The sequence below is a fragment of the Poecilia formosa genome, unplaced genomic scaffold (genome assembly GCF_000485575.1).
Source record: "Poecilia formosa unplaced genomic scaffold, Poecilia_formosa-5.1.2 Scaffold90, whole genome shotgun sequence".
NCBI lineage: Eukaryota > Metazoa > Chordata > Actinopteri > Cyprinodontiformes > Poeciliidae > Poecilia > Poecilia formosa.
In genome coordinates, this window is record NW_006800029.1 from 1,898,581 (window position 1) to 1,911,095 (window position 12,515).

The following is a 12,515-nucleotide window of genomic DNA, read 5'->3' on the forward strand; positions in this document are numbered from 1 at the left end:
AGACAGGACCTGCCTCCGAGTCTGGACAGACATCTGAGACAGCACCTGCCTCCGAGTCAGGGCCTGCTTGTGAGTCAGGACCTACCTCCGAGACAGGACCTGCATCAGAGTCTGGAGAGATCTCTGAGTCAGGACAGACATCTGAGACAGGACCTTCCTCCTATTCAGGGCCTGCTTGTGATACAGGACCTACTTCTGAGACAGGACCTGCATCAGAGTCTGGAGAGATCTCTGAGTCAGGACCTGTCTCCAAGACAGAACCTGCCTCCGAGTCAGGGCCTGCCTCAGAGTTAGGACCTATCTCTGAGTCAGGACAGACATCTGAGAAAGAACCTACCTCCGAGTCAGGACAGACATCTGAGTCAGGACCTGTCTCCGAGACAGGACCTGCCCCCGTGTCAGGACCTGCCTACGAGACAGGACCTGCCTCCGAGTCAGGACCCGCTTCTGAGTCAGGACCTGCCTCAGAGTCAGGACCTGTCTCAGAGTGAGGACAGACATCTAAGACAAGACCTGCCTCAGAGTCAGGACAGATCTCTGAGATAGGACCTGTCTCCGAGTCAGGACCTGCCTACGAGACAGGACCTGCCTCAGAGTCTGGACAGACATCTGAGACAGGACCTGCCTCCGAGTCTGGACAGACATCTGAGACAGGACCTGCCTCCAAGTCAGGGCCTGCTTGTGAGTCAGGACCTACGTCAGAGACAGGACCTGCATTCAGAGTCTGGAGAGATCTCTGAGTCAGGACCTGTCTCCGAGACAGCACCTGCCTCCGAGTCAGGGCCTGCCTCAGAGGTAGGACCTGCTTGTGAGTCAGGACCTTAACAAGAAATTTTTACAAACACAGAAACAGTGGACAATAAATGAAGTTCATCATATCACAAATAATAAAGTACAGATAAACAAATAGGGTGAAAAGCAAGCTAATGGTAAATATTTTAAAACTTAACAGTATGAACTCATGGAAACAACTGGTTGGTTTCTTTTCACAGTTTTCTTTTGTAAAATATTTTTAACAATATGTCACTCTGACATCTGGTGGCAGTGTGTAACTGTATAACTCACTATTTAAACCAATTCTTCTAAAAGTCTTTTTATTCTTTTGAAGATTGTTCCAGAACAACCTTGTTGTTTTTATTTACTGAAGCTATGGTGGTGGTAGCATCAGATATCTGGGCTTCAGTTTGGGGTTTGAGTTGGTTGTTTGCCAACTGCCAATATAATAAAGAAGAAGAACAGTTACTACAACGACAACTCAACAATGGATGACATGGATTTAATTTTGCTGCTCATCAAAATAAAACACAGTTTAGTGAGAGCCAGCTGTCAAAGGAAAATCAACGTCTGACTCCATAACAACCAGCGGCCAATCAGCTGCTGATTCTAAGCAGAACCGCTTGGCCGGCTCGATTGGAAACACAGCCCTTGTTGTTCCAAGGGGCCGGGTGGAACCGGTCGGAAGTTCTAATGCAAACACGGTCGGCCCTACTTTGAAACCGTTCCGTTCAGATCCTTCCAGTGCGAAAACGGCTCTAATGACACCTAACACCGGAAGTGCCACGATAGGTGTGGTGTCACGATTTGCGCCTGCTGTTTCTCGATGGTTATGTATTCAGTTTTTTTGTTTTTTTTTCAAATTAAAATGTGCGCGTGAAAGCTAACCATTCATGTCGCAATGCTGCTTGTCGCAGTTGTGCTTTTTTAAAATGTCCCAGTTGTTAACATGGATGCAGGTGGTCATTTAGCTTCGGTAAATATAGTTTCCATGTCCAGATTATACCTGTCAAGGTTTGGGTTTGACCGTTAGCTCAGGGGACAGACGAACGTAGGAAAGAGATGACGTGGAGGGTTCGGGGGGAGACACGACTGTTGGACCGGGGGCAATATTTACAGGAAAATAATTATTTTCCTGTAAATATTGCGACATGAATGGTTAGCATGAATGGTTAAGAAACGGTAGTTTCAGATCTCCCCGACCTCTCCAACTTCGCTTTCCTCCTTCGGTTCTTTTGTTTGTTTGTTGTTTAATTTTAGCCGGCGTTTCAGCCAGCGTTAAATTTGTTGCATGTTAGGATAGAATGGTGCGCTAATCAAGCGTGCTGAGTTAATGGTTTATAAACTGTTACAGTGGGTCAGAAGCTTCTTGTGTCATGTTGTAAGTCAGTGGATTGTACATACAGATAGCTAATTTTCCTGTTTCTGAAATAGGAAAAAAAGAAATAAACATTTCTGAGGATAAAAAAAACCTGACGTGTGCAAAATATATATATTTTTTTGCAATTGGAAGTTTTTACTAATATGTCTGCTTGCAACCTCATATTATGGGTTACTTGTAGCTTATCTTAAAAACTACCTACTATAAATAGTACTTTTCTGTTGATTTCATTTAATTATTGGAAGACTTGCATGTTTTGGTGTTTATATTGTCTCTTTATATGGACATTTTGTTTTCTCTCTTCAACAGCTGCGTCCAGACACTCCTGAATTTTACCTGCCAAGCAATTACACATCTTTATAATAGGTGTGTGCATTTGTTTTTGTTATACCCAACCTGGTAAACCTTTAATTTAAATTTATAATGTATGAGTTTTTTTCTAAAACATACACATTTTTTTATCTGTGTCTTTCCAATAATGTTAAATGCTGAACTATCTAACTTTAATGATAAATATTATTTTTTTACATATTTGTTGAAACTGTCAATGTGTCATGACAGTATTGCACGAGAGATAATCTGTGGAGGAGATTGATATTTTCACTGATTATCTGTCTCAAACATAAAGTCACGCCATGGTGACTTTATTTTCACAAATATGTAAAAGTCAGTGTGTTTTTATTTTCACAAGAACATATTTGTGTACTTATGCATGTTAGGTGTGCACCAATTAATCATCCCCAATTTTCTTAATTTCAAAGATTGGTGATCCGCCGATACATGTGAAGCCGATTTTATCATCTACCTCAGCAAAGATCTAAAAATCCTCTTCTGCTCTCCTTTGAGAGTGTAACGGGTACCAGGGTTCCGGACCCGTTAGCAGCNATTTCTAAAACTGTTCTGTAGTATTAGGGAGTTTGCAACTTGTTTATAGCAATGTTCTAACATGACCTGGGCTTGTCATGTTAATAAAAGGGCTTTTCTTTACTCTCGCCTCTCATTGCCATCCTCCACTTCTCTTTGCAGAAAGCCGTCATTTTCTCTCTCCCACTCAAACACTCTCGATCCATCTCTCTCACAGCATTGAGCTTTCTTACAAGCAGCGCATAAAAGAACCGTAATTGCAAATGAAATGTTGTTGAATTAATGGAGTTTTCTTCTCAGTACACATTTTCGTCAGAGCTGCAGACGTTTCAGCTCTGGCGTTTCCTGCTTGAGGTTCCTCTCTGTACATCAGCCTCCACTGTCCCTGCACAGACTCATGCAAAGCTCGTGCTCATATTTTCCCGTTAGTTTAATTTTGCCTCTAAAACTTGTTCTGACCTAGTTCTGCTGAGTAAGCTCACTGAAGCGTTAGGAAAGAAATGAACTCGATGACATCGAAAGCATATGCAAGCAAGTGCATACTCACTCACTCACTCACTCACTCACTGCTTGCAAGTGCACAAAGCATTAAGTACTCAGAGGGCAGACCATTTGAAGAAAGTAGGTTTGATGCAAAAAGCTTAGTCTGTCTTGGTTTTAGGGATACTTGAAGTAGACAAGAGCCATTATGGATTTTTAAATTACTATTACTTGTAGTATAGGATTGAAATAGGGTTAGACTGAGACAACGTGGTGTTAATGTCGGTTTTTTTCCTTATAGGTTGAATTTTACTCATGAAAATGACTCTCATCCAGAAGGAGAGTCACTAACTAACTCACATTAGAGCTTGAAGTATTTCTAATTCATAATCTGTAGAGTTTTATATGAAGTCGACCCACCCAGTGCACCTGAGAACACCTTCCAGCTCTTCTGGGAAACCTTTCCACAAGGTTTATTAGCGTATTTATGGGAGAGTGATATTTGAGTAGTGCATTTGTGAGGTCAGACACTGCTGTCGGAGGAGAAGGTCTGGCTCAGAGCCGGCGCTGTAATTTAGCCCGCAGATCTTCTAGTTGAAGTCAAGACTTTTTACAGACCGGTCAAGTAGTTCCACACCAAATGTTCGTAGGTATAACTTTATAGACCTTGTTTTGTGCATTGATGCACAATGGAATTATATTTGGGGCGGATACCAAGACATAGGTTCACAAAGTCACAGTCATTGCCAACAGGTACAAAAGAACTGCATTCTATTGCAAATTTGATTAAATTAGCTAAGTTATGCATGGCAGTATGCACTAATCCCAATCATTTGTTTCGTTCTGTTCCTGTTTCTGAACTTGCTAAAATGTTGCCACTCCCCTTACAGAGATCACATGCTTCATCAGCTAAGTTGGTCAATGGATATTCCTCCCCCCTGCATAAGTACAAATGCATGCACTGACCTGGCATCCACATGCATGCTCCGATGGGATAGTGGGGTTTGTTGCACAAACAATTAAAACATGGTTTAAATATGTTTGACAGAGACAAGTAAACAAGAGGCAGAAGGATACACCCTGACATGCCTGTGGCTGTCACGGCTTGACATAGCCTTTTCTATTAATAATTCATGCCCTGGAAACTCGGGGGTGACGTACAGCGAGAGTCGAACCTGTTGGATATCAACTCAAGACAGGATTCATCCAGAGTTTACTCTGATGGAGAAAATACTCTCTATAGAAATGGTTTAAAAACCTACGGTAACTATTTTCACATATTTGTTTCTATTTAGTCTAATTTCTTTAAATATGTAGAAGGCTGAAAATATACATGTTACAATAAATAATTACACTCATCAGAATTTTTTTTAGGTATAGCTGTTCAATTGCTTGTTCACACAAATAGTAAATCAGCCAGTCACATGTCTTCAAGACCTGCAGTTGATAAAGATGATTTGCTGAAGTTCAAATTGAGCATCAGAATGGTGAAGAAAGGGAATTAAAGAGAAATTGAAAGTGGCAATGTTGACGGTACCTCACAGGCTGACGATTTCCTGAGACTTTCACGCACAACCAGAATGGCGTCGGCGGTTCTGTGGACAATGACAAATTGGAAAACTTTCTTTTGTCTGATGAGTTTTGATTTTAGCTGTGACATTAAGGTGGTATGTACATATGAAAGCATCCTATTTTGTATTCAGGCTGGTGGTGCAATGGGGAGAAGATATTTTGTTGGCACACTTTGTCTGGTTAGTGCAAGCTAATTACAGTTTAAATGACACAACTTACCTGAGCTCCTGATCATGTTCATCGTTTTTATGACTGCCGTATACTCATCTTTTGATTGTAGCAGGTCAATGCACCATGTAATGAATCCAAAGTCATTCCAAACTGGTGTCATGAACATATCGGTGTTCCCAATGGCCAGCATAGTTACCAGATTTTATCTATGGCATGAAGAATTAGGGCAGTTTTTGTGCAACATAGGGTTTCAGTTGAGTATGTGGAAAGTTTACCTGAAAAAGTTGCCACTGAGTGTTTATTTTTCTTGACAAAAATGGTTTAACTTTATGAAGATTTGTGTTGATGGCAGGTCTTCAAGAGGTTGCACTTTTAATTAGGCACAAATGTACCTATGTATTAAAACTGGGCTTAGTGACTCAGATTCTTCCCAGACATAGCTTATAGGATTTTACGTCCAACAACCATGACACAGAGGATTTCAAGAGACAATTAGCGTAATGAACTGCTAAAGGCTTGCTTTACCTGCAAATGAGATGCACGGAAAACGGATCCAAACTGGCACAGAGACAACGTGACAAGATCCAGTGAATCAGCCTGACTTAACCCATCTTTTCTGTCCTCCTGTAGTCTGAAATTGGCTTTGGGAAACTTGAGACGTACATCAAACTGGACAAGCTGGGCGAGGTTAGATCAATAATGAAAATGAGTTCAATCGATATTCGGCTCTCAGATTTTAGATTTCACAAATGCACTCGCGCTTTCCATGTGTGCAGGGCACCTACGCTACAGTGTTTAAAGGCCGAAGCAAGCTGACAGACAATTTGGTAGCTCTGAAAGAGATACGCCTGGAGCATGAGGAAGGAGCTCCCTGCACCGCCATAAGAGAAGGTACTGCACTCCAATCAAAACATTCATGCTACCCCTAACATAAACACTACATGTTAAGAAGAAGAAGAATTGACTTAATTGCTGTAAAAGCGATGTCAGTGTAAGTTCTAATGTCTCATTTTGTTTCTTCTTTTAAGTGTCTCTGCTGAAAGACTTGAAACACGCCAATATTGTCACCCTCCATGACATCATCCACACTGACAAGTGCCTCACTCTGGTGTTTGAGTATCTGGTAGGTACCTGCTAATCTGCACAGTGTGTTTTACGGAAAGCGATGTTCATAACCTTAATGCGTCTTCCTGCCACCTTTAACAGGAAAAAGATCTCAAGCAATATATGGATGACTGTGGGAGCATCATGAGTATTCACAACGTCAAGGTAGCTTCCAGGTTTTGCATCCGTTGGGTACATAACAGCATGACTTAAAAAGAAAACCCATTTCTATTACAGAAGGAAGAGCGCTTCCTTTTTTGTCTGAGGAAAAAATGGGTCAAAAATGCTCGCACGGGTTTTCCATTATAATGAGAATCAGGGAACTAATACAGTGAAGTCAATTAAGATTCTTAATTAATGTGATTAAATTGTACTTTAATTATTAATTGCTTCTTGATTATTCCATTGCAGTTATATCTAGAGGTATATATTGTTTTAATGGAAGTATTTTAGGTTACGAAGGGGAGAACAATATCTCCGCTCATACCGCCTATTTTTTTTTGTAACTACATTAAGTCATATATTCCTTTTGCCTCTTTCAGATCTTCTTATTCCAGCTTCTAAGAGGTCTAGCCTACTGCCACAGAAGGAAGGTTCTCCACAGAGACCTCAAACCCCAGAACTTGCTCATCAACGAGAAAGGAGAGCTCAAGTTGGCAGATTTTGGTAAGGCACCATTTAACTGTCTACAAGCAGAATGTGGTCTGCCGCTGTTTGAACTCACTGAACTTTTACTTGTAAAAAAAAAACCCAAAATCCTCAAATAAAGTTTGAGGATTCAACATTTAAATTTGTTGAATTCCCAGACGTAATTACAATGTTTTTACTTAAGAAAAAAAATGCTTTTCCCTTGGTTATGTTGTTATGTGGCTGAATGACATAAACTTCCTTTGAATCAGAACAAATAACCCTTTATTAGTACTAATGAAAATGTATTTTGTTGTGTTTCATTGTCACCAGAGTTTGAAGATTAACAATGAGACTATTATTGTGAAACCCACAATTTTTGCTTCTTAAATTGAGACTATTTCTCAGACCTGACAGTCTACTACAGTAGGCTCACCTCCTCCACGTTCAGAATGAACTGGTTGTTAGATATCTGCCCAACACTGCCCCCCTCTGGTAAAACATGGAAGGTGACACACTGACTTAAAATGTGATGAAACTCATCTCCAAACACTTCAAATTTAAAACATATTCATAAGGGTATATAAAGGTCAAGACATTTTTTTGAGCAATATTGTTTTTGTAAGTTGCGAAAATATTTTATGAAAGAAATTGTGTTTCCATTTAGGTTTGGCTCGGGCCAAGTCTGTCCCCACAAAGACGTACTCAAATGAAGTTGTGACGTTATGGTACCGACCCCCAGATGTTCTCCTGGGCTCGACTGAGTACTCCACACCTATTGATATGTGGTGAGAAAACATATCAGCTCAACAAATACTGATACTTACTGTTTGTTTTTAGTCTATTCTTTTTTTCTCTATTGCAGATAAGTTTCAAGACTTTAAAAGTTGAAACGTAGTCAGAAGAAGAACATGCTATTGTTTACTTTTCCTTTCTCACGGCGGTGTTATTAGTTTCGCGGTGATAGGTACCGTAAATGGTGGTTCCCTTAAACGAAATTTTTCAAATGATCAGATGTTTTCTGCACATGTAGACATATTTGGTGTCAAAATCTAAGGTTTTATTACCGGTACTCTTCCTGTTGGTGTTCATCTGTGTCTGGTTTATTTTCCCAGAGGCTGCACTGTTGAGACGCATAGTGTTTGCTAATAGACAAAGCGTACAATAGTATCAAAATGTCATGCTCTACAGTTAGCTGCATCATGCAAGATTCATAAGGCTTCGCATTAAAGCCTATTTCTCTCACCTAACACATTAATGCTGACTCATATGTGACGTTCTGTGCGTTTTGCCTTGCGTGCTCTAATTCTTACCTGAACTGTATTTTATCTTACTCTTCCAGGGGTGTTGGCTGCATCTTCTATGAAATGATCACAGGCAGACCGCTGTTCCCTGGATCGACTGTGGAGGATGAACTGCACCTCATATTTCGTATTCTTGGTGGGAAATCCATCAGATCCGGATATTTTTATTTGTTTTGCCTCGTCATTTTATGTTTTTGATTGAGTACGCCCCTTGTTGACTATTAATTTTTCCCTCCAATAGGTACTCCCACAGAAGCGACATGGCCCGGAATAACGACAAGTGAACAGTTTAAAACGTACAGTTTCCCCCGTTACCATGCTGAACCCATTGTCAACCACGCACCCAGGTACTCTGACTAAGACAACCTGTGTACTTCTTGTTAAAGTTCTTGTGATATGAAAAGATGAAGTGTTAGATTTGTTTGAAAGGATTTTTGCCAGATCTAATCAGGAGCTCACGTACCCTCGTCTCACCCTCCTTTTTCTTCTCTCTCTGTCACAGGATAGACAGTGATGGTCTTGACTTGCTGTTAAAGCTCTTACAGGTGAAGTACCTTTCTTTTTATTGATGAAGGTGAGGCAGTCTAAGAAAAGTAAGGATAAATAATTAGCATCCCTGTCTCTTTATCACCAGTTTGAAGCAAAGAATCGTGTGTCAGCTGAGGAGGCACTAAGACACCCGTATTTCAGAACTCTGGGAGAGCACGTTCAATCGTTGCCTGACAGTGAGTGCTAATATTATGAACTGAATATTCAATGGCTTTCAACAAAAACTGTCTCATCACGCTTTTCTGTGTCTTTGTGTTTTTAGCTGCTTCCCTCTTCTCCATAAAAGGCATCCAGCTGCATAAAGATCCAGGGAAGAGGTCCTCACTTCACCCAGAATCAAGTAAGTCCCCGATAACAAACAGAGGAAGGAAAGACCAACATTTAGGACACCTTTGCTTAACTAGGACAACAGGACTTGTTCCCTGTCTCTCTCCTCTTCGCTTTCCTTTTTCTCTGTAAGTGTTGCCTTTCTGTTGTGTGTCATAACACTGTGTGGTCTTGTCACAAAACAGTTCTTCTTCACAAGGTCCATCCTCTAAAACCCTAAATATCAATATTTATCAATCACAAAGAGGCACAAAGTGTATAGTAAGCATTGGCTTTCTGAAATTTTGACTGACTATGAGTAACTGTAAAGGCTTGTTACACAACTTCAGCTCTACTCTCTTCATTAATCTTTCAAACACAGTTTTTGCTATGCACATTAGCAATTCAGTTTTATATGTATGGCATTTTGTAGTCATCTTTAGTTTCTAAATTTGGTTCAAAACCTAGCAAAAACGTAAAACGTCAATAATAGATAACGGTTCCAACATTTTTCTGTCTTTTAGTCTCAGTCTGTGTTTGCGCATTTTGTTTTACCTTTTGCTGTCTTTTTGTCCTGTTCAAGTAAACCGTCTTTTCTCTTTGGTACCCATGCGCTCTTCTTCTGCTCTGCTCATCTTTGCCTTAATCCTTTCTCTAACCTCCCCTGTGTTCCCGCCTTAAACTCCTCCATAACACCTCAATATTCCCAACCTTCCCCGTTCCCTGACCCTTAAAAAAGCAGTGGCCCATAAGCTAGGCTCTGCACCCTCGCAGTACTTCCAGAGAGAGGCAGCCAATCCCAGGGCTCAGAGTCACAATCTCTCCTCCACTTCCACTGGCTGAATGGGCCCTAACAATCTGGTAAATACTGTCTCTTCCTCTCAGACTGTCTTCTATTCACTTCTCCTGTTGCTGTTTGGCATTTCTTCTTCTTTCAGCACCTTGTCTTTGTTGCAAACTGACTTTATGTGCACCTTACACCACACTACATTACTGTTTCCCATCACGTTTTGTTCTCTTATTCCATTCTCTGAGATGTTTGTCACCTTGAGGTTTTTCACCGTTTTAATTGTTTTCTTGAAAGAGGTTTTTCTCTGCTGTTTTATATCCCTTCTCTCATCTACTGTATCTTGCCACACTTTTAAGCCCTGAACCTAGAAGCGTCGTCTCAGTTTCCTTTTTCTAAGTGAGCCACTTGGCAGTGCTTATTTTGGGATTCGGTAAAGCTGTGGTATAAAAGGAGTAATCAGAAATCTGGTTATTGCTTGACTGTTTTCATTTGCAGTCCTGTTTAGGTTTCTTCAGCGGGAGAATTAGCATTTTCATGAGTCTGTAAGTTTAGATTTTATGAAGAATGGATTTGTTTTTTGTCTTTATTAGCATGGAAATGTGTGTTTTGATGCTTTGTTGTTGTGTTTTGCAAGCGCTGGTAAGTATGGGCAACTGTTAGAGAAACTCTATGACACAAATAACAGAGGAGGTTTTCTTTGCTGTGATTGAAATGCATGTACACTTAGTACAAGGCCTTGCAAAAGTGTGCATACCCATTGAGCTTCTCCACATTTTTTTCACACTAAAACCACAAATTTCAAAGTCGTTCTATTGGGATTCTGTATGTGCAACATAAAGCAAAGTCAAAAATGGCTTCTTAGCTTTTATATGATCCAGGTTTTTTTCCCCCCCAAATGATCACCTACCCACCATTAAAAAAAGTTAAGCAAATTCAAGTAGCTAGGTTAAAAACTGATAGAAAGTCTAGTGTTTAGAGGAAGTTGACACTATTACTGTTGTTTTATAACTGAAATGTTTAAAAAAGAAACCAGTTTGTAAGGTACACTTAATCTGAAGAAACCAATCAATATAAGTTACCAATGTTTGTTGACACTATTCTGCATATAAGTTTATTCATTTAGTATTTATGATTTGGATGGCAGCGATTTACTTTTATAGTATGACTATTTTATTAACCCAGCATTGATAGTTGTGCGTTGACTATGTAAGACACTGAAGTAATCCATTTCTAGAAAGTATTTGTAAATAATTCATTCACATATATTTCTTTTTTACCATGTCACTTTATCTTTTTGAAAGACTAAGCTTAATTTTTTTTTTACCACCTAAACTGAAAAGAGCAAAAAAAAAAAAAAAAAGACTGAAAAGTTGATGTAGCTTTCACCTTTAGGAAAATGGTTCATTCTTACACTCAAATTTGATATTAGCTTATTTTTATATGGGGTTAGTACAGGGTGTCCTATTNCTCCGAGTCAGGACCTGCATCCGAGACAGGACCTACCTCCAAGTCAGGACCTGCCTCAGAGTCACGGCCTGCCTGCGAGTCAGGACCTGCCTCAGAGTCAGGGCCTGCCTCCGAGTTAGGACCTGTTTCTGAGACAGGACCTGCCTACGAGACAGGACCTGCGTCCGAGTCAGGACCTGTCTCAGAGGTAGGACCTGTCTCCGAGTCAGGACCTGCATCCGAGACAGGACCTGCCCCCGAGTCAGGACCTGCCTACGAGACAGGACCTGCCTCTGAGTCAGGACCTGCCTCAGAGTCAGGACCTACCTCCGAGTCAGGACCTGTCTCAGAGTGATGACAGCCATCTGAGGCAAGACCTGCCTCAGAGTCAAGACAGATCTCTGAGACAGGACCTGCCTACGAGACAGGACCTGCGTCAGAGTTAGGACCTGCCTCCGAGTCAGGACCTGCTTCTGAGACAGGACCTGTCTCCAAGTCAGGACCTGTCTCCAAGTCAGGACCTGCCTCCAAGACAGGACCTGCCTCCGACTCAGGACCTGCCTCAGAGTTAGGACCTGCCTCAGAGTTAGGACCTGTCTCCGAGTCAGGACCTGCCTCCGAGTCAGGACAGATCTGTGAGTTAGGACCTGCCTCTGAGACAGGACCTGTCTCCGAGTCAGGACCTGCCTCAGAGTTAAGACCTGTCTCCGAGTCAGGACCTAGCTCCTAGTCTGGACAGACCTTTGAGTCCTCATGCCTAACAGTGTTAAAAGGATTTTTTCTTACCAACGGAGTGACACGTTGTCAGAAGCGTCAAAACTGGATGCGTTCTTCACCAGAACTTCAAAACTTACGGGAGTGGATGATTATGGCCTTAAGAGTGCTGACAAGTTTTGGATCCGAGAATACTGGAAACCTTTAGTCATCCGCTGTTAGTCAGAGCAAAGTGGGTAGAGCGTACCGAAGAGTCAGAATGGGGGGCCGAGGGAACGGTGGCGGACTGGGGGGGCTAGAGTATAATTAGAAGGGGTTCGAAGAAGAAGGAGAGAAGGTGGGGGGCTGACTTATCATTAAGAGGGGTGGGTGGTGGGGAAACGAAGGAGGGAGCGAAGGAGAAACATTTAGTAAAATGTCAACTTGAGTGGGG

General features: G+C 41.3%; 1 protein-coding gene across 8 annotated transcripts in view; it reads left to right on the forward strand.

The window, feature by feature from the left end:
• Positions 1-12,515, forward strand: part of LOC103141884 (cyclin-dependent kinase 17-like) — a 64,753-nt gene that overhangs the window by 43,163 nt on the left and 9,075 nt on the right. For 4 of the 8 annotated variants that reach the window (XM_016674102.1, XM_016674107.1, XM_016674106.1 and 1 more), the window contains 12 exons: positions 5,873-5,929; positions 6,019-6,133; positions 6,271-6,365; positions 6,449-6,511; positions 6,889-7,012; positions 7,641-7,761; positions 8,316-8,413; positions 8,519-8,624; positions 8,780-8,822; positions 8,912-9,002; positions 9,089-9,166; positions 9,872-9,993. In XM_016674102.1, coding sequence (XP_016529588.1) covers positions 5,873-5,929; positions 6,019-6,133; positions 6,271-6,365; positions 6,449-6,511; positions 6,889-7,012; positions 7,641-7,761; positions 8,316-8,413; positions 8,519-8,624; positions 8,780-8,822; positions 8,912-9,002; positions 9,089-9,166; positions 9,872-9,975 — 1,095 coding nt within the window. In that variant the 3' untranslated portion in view covers positions 9,976-9,993. Of the gene's footprint in view, positions 1-5,872; positions 5,930-6,018; positions 6,134-6,270; positions 6,366-6,448; positions 6,512-6,888; positions 7,013-7,640; positions 7,762-8,315; positions 8,414-8,518; positions 8,625-8,779; positions 8,823-8,911; positions 9,003-9,088; positions 9,167-9,871; positions 9,994-10,417; positions 10,465-12,515 lie in introns of all 8 variants that reach the window. The other 4 variants (XM_016674103.1, XM_016674108.1, XM_016674105.1 and 1 more) reach the window with 3 other exon arrangements.